General features: G+C 33.3%; 1 protein-coding gene across 1 annotated transcript; it reads left to right on the top strand.

The window, feature by feature from the left end:
* Positions 1-378: 378 nt before the first annotated feature.
* Positions 379-12,960, top strand: edem2 (ER degradation enhancer, mannosidase alpha-like 2). Its single transcript, XM_051097374.1, is given in 13 exon segments — positions 379-594; positions 875-985; positions 2,228-2,267; positions 3,118-3,223; positions 3,534-3,659; positions 5,414-5,463; positions 5,465-5,626; positions 8,401-8,457; positions 8,459-8,543; positions 9,433-9,557; positions 9,699-9,843; positions 10,922-11,043; positions 12,419-12,960. Coding segments are annotated over 13 exon segments (1,692 nt in total). The 5' UTR covers positions 379-487; the 3' UTR covers positions 12,875-12,960.
* The last annotated feature ends 2,065 nt before the right edge of the window (positions 12,961-15,025 follow it).

A 15,025-nucleotide genomic window follows, 5' to 3' on the forward strand; every position in this document is an offset into this window, starting at 1 on the left:
TTAATTTATTTCGGTTTTTTATTATTTGTTTTGTTTCGTTGTATTTTTTTGTTTTGTTTTATTTTAATCATTTTGTTTTATTCATTTTATTTTGTTTTATTTTATGTTATTTGAATCATTTTATTTTATTTCTTTTCATTTTATTTTAACAATTACATTTCATTTTATTGTGTTTATTTTTTATTTCATTTTATTTAAATCATTTTATTTTATTTTCGTTTCATTTTATGTGAATGATTTTTAGTTTAATTATTTAATTTTATTTCTTCACAATCGTGTTTGTTAGTACCGAGGACTTTTATTTTCTCAACCTCAGTCGTAGGGCTTTTATTTTAAACTCGACGGCACGAGCTACCAGCACGTCAGCATTCGCTCACACGCATGCGCGCTACGTGCACTTCCTATTGTCAGTGTTTGTAGTATTTGTACACATCCATGTCGCTTGAAATTACTGTATTTTTTGCCTCTGCTCACATCTCGTTACTTCATGCTTACTTTCCTTTTCTCCGCCGTTTTTTGCGCCACATACCTGTCTCCGATCATCAGTCATGTTAAAGGCAGAGATTTTACTGAGCAGGAAATGTCCCATTACAGGTGAGGTTTATTTATGATATGCTAAATTCAGCATGAAATATTAACGTCTGATAAGTGGGTCAGATGATCAGGAGACCGTACAGAGTTGATTAGATATTACAGCTGCTCTAACAAGTATAAATAAACGTGTTCACTGTCAGTTAATCCGCTTTGTCATGTGCTCATGTGTAAATACAGTCATGTCAGCAGTGAGTATGAATGTAATACCTGACACTGAAGTGCGTTGACACGTTGATCAGTTGTGGTTAATGCTGTTCGTTTGTTTTATTTGTCTTAACAGGGACAGAATAAAGTCCATGTTTTATCATGCATACAACAGCTACTTGGAGAACGCGTATCCTTATGATGAGCTGAGGCCGCTGACCTGTGATGGGCAGGACACATGGGGCAGGTATATGAGCACTAACACTTCTCTCGTTCAACAGAAAGAGATGTCTTCGTCAGGTAGTCAGAAACATTAAAACTGAATAATTTCCACCACCTCTTCTTGGTATCTTTAGTTGTTCAGTAGCAGAGGCTCGTGCTTTTAGTCTCAGCCCTAGAAAATGTAGAAAAATATAGAAAATGGATAAAAGCAAAATTTCCTATTCTGCACAGACCCAACATCTTGCAAATCTGTAGAGACTTGACCACCCCAAAATTATAAATAGTAAAAAATTATAAAAGTAGATATTTTTTACACTTCCGTATCTCTTTTCACATGCTTTTATTTATTTTTAGTAATTTCAAATTTAGGTATTATCGATTTTATTTTTGCTAGATTAATACAAAATTATTTATACAATTTAAAAATACATAATTTACTGGACTGCAGTTTTTCATGTAAATCAAGTTTTACTCAAAGATAAAAAATATCAGCTTAATACATTTAAAGTATTTAAATTAAATGTTAAAAAATATAATATTTTTGTTTTGTTTTGTATTAATTGTAAATGTTTTTATTTTATTTATTTATTATTTATTTCTATTTTATTTTATTTATTTTTTTATTTGCTGTTGTTGTTAATTGTATGACTTGTTATTCACTTAGTATGAAAAAAAAAAATGTTTTACAGCAGTCAGGTCTTTTGATCAAACTTTACCGGTGTAAAATTGTCATTTCACTACTTTCAATAATTTCTTTGGCTCAAAGTACCACTAGGTATGATTGTATCCACATTATTTTTTACCGTAAGAGCAGGCCGTTTGGAAATTTAATGTGTCTGACTTCCGCTCTCATTTGTGTCCAGCTATTTTTAGCTGTACAAAACAGCTCATTTTGCTGCTTGATATTGCAAATTGTTGTGTCTTACCATATTATTTTAATGTGTTATCTTAATTATGAGCTCACTGGTTTGTAGTGCAAACTGTTTTGTTATTTACTGGATTTCGTTATTCTTCTCGTTATTTCCATATAGTGAATAATGAACCGTAAGTCTCACACGTCACCAGAAAACAGCTTACTTCCGCATTCAAAAATAAGGTGGATAAAGCTGGTACAATTGTATTTTTCAGTGGCATTACTCAATCGAACAACAGCAACTGAACAGTTTTGTCTGTAATGTATTATCTCTTACATTGAAGCATATAATTAAGACAGGAAGGTTTAGAAGTCATATTTCCTCGTTATAACCTCTCTATTTGTTTCCTTCAGTTTCTCCCTCACACTCATTGATGCTCTGGACACACTGCTGGTATGAAATTTCATTTAACAAGTACATTATTGTTTTATTTTATTTTATTTTATTTTATTTTATTTTATTTTATTTTATGCTGTTTTATTTTATTTTACTTTACTTTGTTTTGTTTTATTTGGTTTTGTTTCATTTTATTTTATTGTTTTGTTTTATTTTACTTTTTATTTTATTTTATTGTATTGTCTTTTCTTTCAATTCAGTTTTGTTTTATTTTATTTATTTTTGTTTTGTTATTTATTTTCATTGTATTTCGTATTTTTTATTTTATTTTATATATTCATTTTATTGTTATTTTATTTAATTCCACTTTATTTTGTCAGTTAGTTTATTTTATTTTGTTTTTTGTTGTTTTTTTATTTTATTTCATTTTATTTTAATTTATTTAGTTTTATTTCTTTTTGTTCATTTAATTTTATTTTGTTTAATTTAATTTATTTTGTTTTATTTTATTTCATTTCATTTTTTTTTGTTTTGTTGTTTGTTATTTTACTTTGTTTTATTGTATTGTATTTTATTTTGTTTTGTTTTATTTTATTTACTGTTTTATTTATTTCATTGTATTTTGTTGTAATATTTTTGGTTTCATTTAATTTTATTATGTTATTTTATTAAATTTCACATTATTTTATGTCATTTTATTTTGTTTTATTTAATTTTATTGCATTTTATTGCATTTTACTTTATTTAATTTCATTTTATTTCATTTTATATTTCATTTTATCTCATCTCATTTTTTAAATTTTATTTTAGTTCATTTCGTTTTATTGCATTTTATTTTTATTCAACAAGATTGTTCTGTGCCATGCAGTGTTCAAATGCAGAGAATATTTTTCCTTTCTGATCACAGATATTGGGAAACCACACAGAGTTCCAGCGTGTGGCCGCTCTGCTCCAGGACACGGTTGATTTCGACATTGATGTAAATGCATCTGTGTTTGAGACCAATATACGAGGTAAAGTCATTAGCCGTCTTGGATGAATACCGCAAAGCTTTATTTCAAAATATACACAAAAATGATGTGTGCGCCTATAAATACTTTTATTAAATAATTAATTTTGCGTTGCTGTTCAATGTAGTAATATGCATTATTGTCATGCAAAACAGAGCATTGTATATTTTTCTTTACATTTTTTGGGGTGAAATATGACCCGAACATGTTTTTGGCAAACTTACTTACTTATCCTGTAATACCGGTCTGTAATCACTGACGTTCAACCAGTTTCACTATTGTATGTGTTTTTGTTCTGGTCACTGTTTTGCAGTGGTCGGTGGGCTCCTCTCGGCTCATCTGCTCTCCAAGCGTGCCGGGATGGAGGTGGAGGAGGGCTGGCCCTGCTCCGGACCCCTCCTGCGCATGGCAGAGGACGCTGCCCGCAAACTCCTGCCTGGTGAGGCAGCTAACATATACTTCAAACCATATTCAAGAGTAATAGGCCACTTACATCACTGTCTCAAACATATTTAGCACGAACAAATGCTGGCAGATGATGTAAAACACATAATCAAGCAGAGTCACATCTCCTGGGCTTTTGTGAAAACGATAGATTGTACTTATACATTTTTGTATCCCTGCTCACATATTGTCTGATTGAGCCCCTTGCATTATGGGTAGGAAAACATAGATGACATTAAAGAAGCTTTATTTTTAAGAGTGTCTAGAAAGGATAGCGCCATCTGAACCCCAAACACGTTTTATCAAAAAAGCCGGTATTGTCCACTTTCAAGGCATCGCGTGTTCACGTCTTACCACAGAAGACAACGAGCAGGGTTGCCAGGTTTTCACAACAAAATCTGCCCAGTTGCTACTCAAAACTAGCCCAAAACTAGCACAATGGGGTTTCGTTGGGGCATAAAATACACTTTTTTTTGTCGGGGTAAATTCAAATTTCAGGGGCTTAATATGACGTTATTGGGGTCGATTCAACCCTCTAACAAAAACAACCCATGGCAACAATGTTTAAAGTAGCCCAATTCGACTTGGTAACACTGCTGATAAGCGCCCTTGTTGTTTGTGAACAGAAGCCGATAAGTCAGTTTTTGCAAATCAGCGCGCTGTATTTATTTAATCTTATTTTGTTTTATTTAATTTAATTTTGTTTATTTAATTTGTTTCATTTCATTTTAGTTTACTTTATTTTATTGTTTTGTTGTTGTTTTACTTTATTTTATTGTATTTTTTATTTTGTTTATTTTATTTAACTGAATTTGATTAATTTGATTATTTTATTATTGTTTCGTTTTATTTTATTTTTTTTATTTTGTTAATTTTTTATTTCATTTCATTTTATGTAGTTTTATTTTTTATTTTATGTTGTTTTATTTCAATTTTTCATTTCATTTCATTTTTAATGTTATGTCATTTTATTTTACTTTATTTCCATTTTTTATTTAATTTTTTTTTTTTTTTTATTTGGTTTCATTTAATTTTAGTTTACTTTATTTTATTTTATTGTTTTGTTATTGTTTTACTTCATTTCATTTCATTTTATTGTATTTTTTATTTTGTTTTTTATTTCTTTTAATTTTATTTTATTATTTCATTTTATTTTATGTTATTTCTTTTTTATTTTATCTTTTTTTTAGTTTTGTTATTTCAGTTTATTTTGTTTCGTTTGATTTCAGTTTATTTTATTTTGTTTTATTATTTTTTTATTTAATTTAATTACATTTTATTCACATTTTTAATTTAATTTAATTTAATTTTAAAATACATGATTTAAAAGCTGAAACCTTTTCACGAAACCTTGCAAAAGCAGAACGTTACAACGGTGAGGGAAAAGCTGCTCCCTGTATTGCGTGTAATCACAATTATAGTGTCTATGATCACGACAACAACGTCTACATTGTCTGCTGATGAGATTTTTTTTTTTATAATTGAAACGTGGAGTGTGGAAATGTGGAGTTATCTGCTTTCGCCAAAAAAAAAAACATACTTTCAATGAATTTTAATTTTGTAAGTTACCTGTATTTGTTTAATTTATTATTACTTAATCAAAACAACCCAACTGCAGTTTGAATAAAATGCACAATAAAAAAAAACTATCTGTTTTTGCAAATGAACTCTTTATATGTGTTCTTCATATGATGATTGAATAATGCTGTCAGATTTACAATAATGGTGATTTATCCTGTCTCTTCTCAGCTTTCCAGACACCCACAGGGATGCCATATGGCACAGTGAACCTGCTGAGGGGGGGTGAACCCCACCGAGACCCCAGTCACCTGCACTGCTGGAGTGGGCACCTTCATCCTGGAGTTCTCCACCCTCAGCCGACTGACTGGAGACCCCGTGTTTGAGAACGTGGCTCGCAAAGCTCTCAGGGCCTTATGGAGAACACGCTCAGATATTGGCCTGGTAAGATCGTTTGATCTGGATCAAGCCATTTGTAGGACAATCATGACATTATGCAATATTAAAGAAATAGTTAACCCAAAAAAGAAATTTAGTTGAAAAAGTACTCACCCTCAGGCCATTTGAAATGTAGATGAGTTTGTTTGTTCATCAGAACAGATTTGGAGAAATTTAACATTACATCATTTGCTCAACAACGGATCCTCTGCAGTGAATGGGTGCCGTCAGAATGAGAGTCCAAACAGCTGATGAAAACATCATAGTAATCCACACCACTCCAGTCCATCGGTTAATGTCTTGTGAAACAAAAAGCTTGTATGTTTGTAAAAAGAAAAACAAAACAAAAAACAAAAACAATTTTTCAGATGTTTTAACTTACTTAAAATACGAGTCCATAATCTATAGTAACACTTCCTCCAGTGAAAAAGTTAATGTCCTATCATCCTCTCACATTAAAATACACAGATATATAACTGTTTTGATCTGTTTTCACTTGTAAATGGTGTTGGATCTGTGCATATTTCTATCCTGATGCAGATGAGATCGGTTTTAAGTTAAAAACATTTTAATGATGGATTTGTTTCTTACAAGCGCACAGCTGTTTTGACAGCTGATTATTGTGATGTTTTTATCATCTGTTTGGACTCTCATTCTGACGGCACCCATTCACTGCAGAGGATCCGTTGGTGAGCAAGTGATGTACAGTAATGCTACATTTCTCCAAATCTGTTCTAAAGAACAAACAAACTCATCTACAGTATATCTTTGATGGCCTGAGGAGTACATTTTTCAGCAAATTTTATTTTAACAGAATGCAATATTAACTTATTCACTGGTGCCTTGAAGAGCAGGTCATGTGGTATTTTAAAGTGTCCTAATATTGTGTTGGAGTCCCCTACAACAGGTCATTGTAATTTTCTCAGAATATACATTTATACACAGTCATTTCTCAGTGATTTCTAAACAATTCGTTCGATCAGTTTTGAGCGTAATATCTGTAAGCCCCTCCCTTCCGTAAGCCTACTCTGCTCTGATTGGTCAGTGGGCCAAACCTGTTGTGATTGGCACAGAGAGGAGTACTTGAACAAGTTAGCGAGCGCTGCTATCAGTGTTGCCAAGTCTGCGGTTGTTTTTGATGTCCGCAGGTTTAAGCGACCCCAATAACGTCATATTTAGCGCCTGGAATGCGAATTTACAAGGGGAACCCTGACAAAAAAATGTGTATTTTACACCCTGCAATGCTATTTTTAATGGGGGACCACCTTGAAATGCAGTTGGGCCTATTAGGAAAAGTTTTAAGTAGCAATTGGGTGGTTTTTGTTGTGAAAATCTGGCAACCCTGGCTTCCATTGACAATGATATTGCTCCAATCCATTCTTTAACTGAACAGTAATGGTGGATACATTAGTCAAGTACTAACGTGATGAACTGATGAAACAATATAGTTTGTAAACCAAAATATGTCTAAGTTACATTCTTTATAATTAAACAAAGTAATTGGAGCAACAACAGTCTACGTTATTCAACATATTCTTAGGAAATTGTGGGTTCACAGCAAATTATAAGAATTTCACTCACTTGGAAGTATACACATAACATAAAATTGTACTTACAGGTTGTGGTTCGGAGATGCTCGTTAGTCCAAATAAAGAAGATTAGAAGCCAAAGAAGATAAAACTGCTCTTTAACATTTTACTTGTACTATGATGCAGAGTATATGAATGTAATTTGTCCTGAATGACCTGCCTTGCACACAACAGTCCTACTGACCGCAGACGGTTAGTAGAAGTTAAACCACTCAGAAATTAATCGCTTTAACTGCAATTATTAGGACAGGGTGGCTGAAAGGCAAAATCTATGTTTATGTTTGTCTGTTGTATACAACCAATTATCCCTGAGTTCACAGAAAACAGATTATTATCCCAGTTTCTACGCCATAACACTTACAGAAATCCAAATCTGATTAACACTTAGCATTTTGCAGTGTAGCAGCGCTGGACATATTTGCAAGTTGATTAAATTGGCTTATATACATTTTTTAATTATTTTTTTATTTCTTTTTTAAAATCATTTTATTTATAATGTTAGCGATTGTTTTGCACCAAAATATGCTAATTTTAAAAACATTTTTTTGCCTTTTATGCCCTCTGAAGTTAAGTAGGGCTTTAGGATCACAATGTAAACCCTCTTTGCATGTGAAAAAGTAATAATGCTCACACACATGCAGACATTTGGTATGACCCCAGCTGTATGGAAAAGCAAGGGATTTGATTTTAGTAAAACACAAGTCTGGATAAGAAACATATGTGCCTTACAGTTGAGAGTTTCTAAAGACAAATATGTCATAATTTATACATGTTATCAAATTTATTATTTATTATGTCCCTTTTTACAAGATGTAATATAAGTCTTAGGTGTCCCCAGAATGTGTCTGTGAAGTTTCAGCTCAAAATACCCCACAGATTATTATTATATCATTTTGAAAATGCCTATTTTGAGTGGAAGCAGAAACAGGCTGTTTTCATGCATGTCTCTTTAAATGCAAATGAGCTGCTGCTTCCCGCCCCCTTTTCCAGAACAGGACTGTGCCTTTACAGCTCATACCTCAGATGGTCTAACAAAAAACATCTGTTTGGTTTTGATTATCATATCTATCACGCTGAATGTAACCTATGTTAATGGTTGAATTTTAAAACTATTTTATAGAAAATGTACTGAAGTCTGTAAAAGTATTGAATCCAGCATTCAGTGTTCACATAACCTTCTCATCATTTCAGGTGGGCAACCATATAGATGTCATAACCTCTAAGTGGGTGGCTCAGGACACAGGGATCGGGGGCGGGAGTGGATTCATACTTTGAGTATCTGGTAAAGGGGGCCATTATGCTGCAAGACGAGGAGCTGCTGACAATGTTTAAAGGTAAACCTGACATGTCAATTAAAGGAGGAGTCCACTTCCAAAACAAAGTGAGCACATATAATGTACTCACCCCCCTTGTCATCCAAGATGTTCATGTCTTTCTTTCTTCAGTCGTAAAGAAATTGTTTTTCAAAGAAAACATTTCAGCATTTTTGTCCATATAATGGACTGATATGGTGCCCCAATTTTGAACTTCCAAAATGCAGTTTAAATGCAGCTTCAAACGATCCCAAATGTGGTTGTAAATGATCCTAGCTGAGGAAGAAGGAAGTGAAATGAAAGTTATTTTCATTTAAAAAAAAAAATACAATTTATATACTTTCTAATGTCAAACGCTCGTCTTGTCTTACTCTGCCTGGACTGTTTTTGTTCCAGTTCATGACAGTTAGGGTATGTCGAAAAACTCCCATCTCATGTTCTCCCTCAACTTCAAAATCGTCCTATATTGCTGTTTTACCTTTTTTGTTAAAGGTGTTTGATCTTCTTTGCATGTTCACTTTGCAAATGCTGTGTCGGTACTTCTGCAGTGATGTAGGATGATTTTGAAATGATTTTTGAAGTTGAGGGAGAAAATATGAGTTTTTCAACATACACTAACTGTCTTGACCAGAATACACAGAGTTCAGGGAGAGTAAGACACGTAAAACGTTTGAGATTAAAAAGTATGTAAATTGTATTTTTTTTTATGAAAATAACCGATCGTTTCGCTAGATAAGACATTATATGTAAGTCTTTGTTTTGGAAGTGGACTTCTTCTTTAAATAATAACTGCAGCTGATACTTATTAGTTTTGATAATAATAGCTAATCATAATTTCCACTAACTGCTGTTTATCTTTCCTTATCTTGCTCATATGAAAGCATTATCCACTTTCAAATGTGTGTTGCAGAATTTGATAAGTCCATAAAGAACTACACTAAGTTTGATGATTGGTATCTGTGGGTGCAGATGCATAAGGGAACAGTATCAATGCCTGTGTTTCAGTCTCTGGAGGCGTTCTGGCCTGGACTGCAGGTGAGGAAGCTGTACGCTAGTCCACAGTGTCACAAGACAATGGAAAAGCACCAGTTTCACTAGTTTTATGTCTTCTGTTATCTATATATGCTCGTGAGAGTAGATTCCTGTGGCAGCTAGTAATGCACATGTGTTTATCAGAGTATGATAGGTGATATTTCCAGTGCCACAAAGACCTTTCATAACTACTACAGCGTGTGGCGGCAGTTTGGAGGACTACCAGAGTTCTACAGCATTCCTCAAGGTTACACAGTGGACAAACGAGAGGGATATCCTTTGCGCCCAGGTATCTATAAAACACATTGAATAGAGCTTTATATTCATTCCTGAACATTTAAAAAATTGAAGTGAACAATCCTTTAAAACACAGCAACGCAAACAGCTGCTGGGAACACTCTAGCAATGCCCTAATTTCCCTTAAAGGGGTCATCGGATGCTAAGTTCACTTTTACATGTTGTTTGAACATTAATGTGTGTTGGCAGTGTATGTACAAATCTACCCTATAATGATAAAAATCCATGCAGTGGTTTTTAATTAATCTGTAAAAATAATATCCCCTTTTTCAGATCGAGTCATTCTCAGATGCCTGTCGTTGTGGCGTCACACAAACAGAGGCCGCTCCCACGATAGTTGATTGACATGAGCGTCTTACCTCAGATCAGCTGTGACAGTCCAGTAACTTTCCTTGTTTTGATGCCGGAGCAGGGATGTAAGTTAGACAAGAATATCTCAGATTGAGCGATTGAGGTGTTGTGTTGCTGGATGTAATAATGAACATAGTGGTCGTCATTTACTCCTGACATCTGAGCCGCTGAAGATGCAGTGGATTACGTTTGTTTGTAAAGAGAATGCGCCTCCTGATCTACATATATCCGTCTGTGTTCGCGCGAATCATTCATTATCCAGCTTCACTAACAGCAGAAGTGACTATAAGGGGTTTTTTTTACGAATCTTTGTGATCACCTTTCCTAATAATGTGCTAGTTAGCAAGTATAAAGGTTATGTTAAACGCGACTAAATGCGGCTAAAGTAAACAGGCTCATCACTCCACAGAGAGAAGAGAGGGGCAGGGCGAGCAGAGCTCATTTGCATTTAAAGCAGCCTCGACCAGAATGAAATGATTTTTGCAGAGCTGTTTTTGTTTTTTGACAAAACCATTGAGAATTTTTAACCAAAGTACATTATAGACTTTTTAAGACCCTAAAGAATCAGATCAACTTGTGGAAAATGGGCATCCGATGACCCCTTTAATTACACCTTAGCAAATAACGGGCATGTTGACATGTTTTTGTTGTGAAAATGTTTCATTTATATGATTGAATGAAAGTGAAGTAACCACTCTGTGTGTGTTTGTGTTGTACAGAGTTGATTGAAAGTGCCATGCATCTGTATAAGGCCACCGGTGACCCCACATTCATACAGCTTGGCCGGGATGCAGTCGAGTCAATTGACAAAATCAGCCGGGTCAACTGTGGCTTTGCTACTGTGAGTTTCTCAGTGTTACAGTGCCATTCAACAGTTTGGGATTACTGGGAAAAAAGATTTGTAATGTTTTTAAAGAAGTGTTTTTTGCTAATCAAGGCTGCGTTTGTTTGATTAAAAATACCGAAAAAAACTATAATATTGTGAAATATTATTACAATTTAAAATAGTGGTTTTATATTTTAATATGCTTTAAGGTAGAATTTATTCATGTGATGCAAAGCTAAATTTTCAGCATCATTGCTCCAGTCTTCAGTGTCACATGATCCTTCAGAAATCATTCTGATATCCTGATTTATTATGTTGGAAACAGTTGTCCTGCTTAAGAAAAATTTTGGAACGTGTGATACTTTTTTCAGGATTCTTTGATGAATAAAAAGTTAAACAGAAATCTTTTGTAACAATATACACTACCGTTCAAAATTCTTTCTTTCTTTCTTTCGTTTTTAAAGAAATTAATAATTTATTCAGCAATGATGTGTTAAATTGATCAAAATTGATAGTAAAGACTTATATTGTTACAACAGATGTATATTTAATATATATTTAATGTATATTTAAAAGTTGTGATAATATTTTATAATAATACTTTTTTCTGTATTTTTGATCAAATAAATGGAACTTTGATCATAAAAAAATGCCATTAAAAATGTTACTGATCCCAAACATATATAAACAGCAGTGTACATTTCAAAATGAGTCTCAGAACAATATTGAGGTTGAAACCAGCACAGTCCTTTAAAACATTGTAATATTTATGTTGTTTTGTTATAAAGAGAGTAGGTTTCATAAACTTCCAGTGTTTTGAGCAGTCATGAGTTACACATTCAAAGAATACTTCCTGATTTCAGTAAAGCTAAAGGAATAGTTAAAATCTTCTCATAATTTGCTCACTCTCAGGCCATCCAAGATGTAGATGAGTTTGTTTCTTCATCAAAACAGATTTGGAGAAATTTAACATTACATCACTCCACTAAAGGATCCTCTGCAGTGAATGGGTGCCGTCAGAATGAGAGTGATAAAACAGCTGATAAAAACATCACAATAATACACAAGTAAAACACACCACTCCAGTCCATCAGTTAAAGTCCACTTCCAAAACAAAGATTCACATATAATGTACTCACCCCCTTGTCATCCAAGATGTTCATGTTAATTGATGGCCTGGAGTGGTGTGGATTATTGTGATGTTTTTATCAGCTGTTTGGACTCTCATTCTGACGGCACCCATTTACTGCAGAGGATCTGTTGGTGAACAAGTGATATAATGCTACATTTCCCCAAATTTGTTCCCATGAAGAAACAAAGTTTTTTTTTCATATTGAGGCTAAAACCAGCAAAGTCTCTAAACATGCTCATCTTTTTGTTCCTGCCAAAGGTGAAGGATGTAAGGGACCACAAGTTGGACAACCGCATGGAGTCCTTCTTCTTGGCCGAGACCATTAAATACCTCTACCTCCTCTTCGATCCTGAAAACTTTCTCCATAACACGGGCACAGAGTTCGAGCTGGGCGGCCTGCAGGGTGACTGCATACTCAGCGCGGGCGGCTACGTGTTTAACACGGAGGCTCATCCGCTCGACCCCGCCGCGCTCCACTGCTGCAGCCGATATCAGGACGAGCGCAGGGAACTACGGGACATACTCCTCAGCTTCTCAGAACCACTCAGGCCTCCAACGGACCAATCAGAGGAGACGCCCGGCGCCGGCGGCTCACAAGAGAGCATTGCACTGAAGCCGGGAGAGAGGAGAAAAGCCCGGGTGCTCTCCTGTCCCACACAACCCTTCAGTGCCAAACTGGCTGTCATGGGTCAAGTCTTCTCTGACAACTCTTGAACGGACTTTCTCGCTGTCAAAAGTGTGTAAAGATGTAGATTATGTTTGTAATTTAACTTTGGAGAGATTAAATGTTTTTCTAAATATGTGTGGATTTTTTTCCACTCTTTTTATTAAAGTTTTAGATGAAAAGTGTTGATCATTTTGATTATTTGGGATTCAGGCTTTTTTCCACCCCAGCCGTTCTCGAAAGATGAATTTAAATGAGGTGTTTTACAAACACTGCACATATCCTCTCATTCATTCAAACAATGAAGGGAAAAAAGAAGAAAAATGATCCACTTAATAGGCCACACAAGACCAAACAGCGCTGCTTAACTGAGATTTTAATACTAATTCTACTGTGTCATGCTAATTAGTCTACAAAAGCGTATTTTCTCTTCACGTGAGAAAGCGAATGAGAGCCAGAGAGCAAAAGTTTGTAAGAACTTGCCCTCAAAGTCTTGCCCGTTTTGTATGCCAGCATAAACTGGGAATGGCACGACTGTAGCGTCGTACAAAGCCTCTATTCTTTTAAGGCTGGGATTAACGGATTCATAGCTGCTTTAACTTCCTTTGAGGCAAATAAACGAATTGACCTGGGTTATTAGCAATTTCACAGTACACATTATCTTAGCTGTGCTAACATCTCAGGTATTTGGTTGTGAGTTTTTTTCGAAAGCATGTTCTGCTGTTGTGATTCCTTGATTTGTGTTACATCAGATAAAGCAAAGTCTCTTCTGCTCACCAAGGCTGCATTTATTTAATCAAAAATATTGTAAAAACTGTAATATTGTGAAATATTTTTACAATTTAAAAAAGCTGTTTTCTATTTTAATATATTGTGAATTGTAATTTATTCTTGTGATGCAGTGCTGAATTTTCAGCATCATTACTCCAGTATTCAGTGTTACATGATTAATCAGAAATCATTATAATATGCTAATTTGCTGCTGGAGAAACATTTATTATTATTGTTACACTTTTTTTTACACTTATCAATGATACATTTTGCTCTTCAGGATTTTCTTAATGAATAAAAAGTACAACATTTACTTTAAATAGAAATCTTTTGTAATATGATCAGTAAAGTCTTTTAGAAATTTAATGCATCCTTGCTGAATAAAAGTATTTCGTTAAAAAAAAGTGTTACCAAAGTTGAAGTGTTAGTTAAGAGTTATATATGGTAATACTTAAAAATTAAATTTTAATTCTTTAACATTATTTAACAGTACTTATGCAGCATTTATTGATCTAGGTTTATTTCTAATATATAATATGGAATTAATAATAATGTAGTTTATACTTATAATTTGTCATTTAGAATTAATGCTAATATAATTTATAATATATATTTAAAGTTGTATAACATTAATATCACAAACATGAATTAACATTGACCAGTAGTATATTTATTAATTAAATAAGTGTAAAAATAACTTTTTTATTTTCATATTTCATAGTACTGGGCAATGATTCATTATGATTAATCGCATCCAAAATAAATGTTTTTGTGTACGTTATATATGAGACCCTGGACCACAAAACCAGTCTCTGGGGTTTATTTGTAGCAATAGCCAAAAATACATTGTATGGGTCAAAATTATTGTTTTTTTTTAATGGCAAAAATCATGTTCCATGAAGATATTTTGTAAAATTCCTACTGCAAATGTATGAAAACTTAATTTTTGATTAGTCATATACATTGTTAAGAACATGATTTGAAGAAATTTTAAGGGAATTTTCTCAATATTTTTAAATAGCTGTATCTCAGCCAAATATTGTCCTAATAAACCACACATCAATGGAAAGCTTATTTATTCAGCTTTCATATGATGTATAAATCCCAATTTTGAAAAAATGACCTTTATGGCTGGTTTTATGATCCTGGGTCACATATGTGTGTGTACTGTGTATATATTTAAGAAAAATGTTGGTTATATATTAAATATATTTATATATAAAATAAATTATAGGAATATAAATATATATATGTAAATATTTTCAAAATATATACTGTATGTGTCTTTATGTATACATACTAAATATACACAGTACACACAAACACATTATGTACACAAAAACTTTTATTTTGGATGTGATTAATCGTAGCCCAGCATTAATATTTTATAATTATACAAGAATACAATAACATTAACCTAGATTAATAAA

This window comes from Labeo rohita, chromosome 23, assembly GCF_022985175.1.
Source record: "Labeo rohita strain BAU-BD-2019 chromosome 23, IGBB_LRoh.1.0, whole genome shotgun sequence".
NCBI lineage: Eukaryota > Metazoa > Chordata > Actinopteri > Cypriniformes > Cyprinidae > Labeo > Labeo rohita.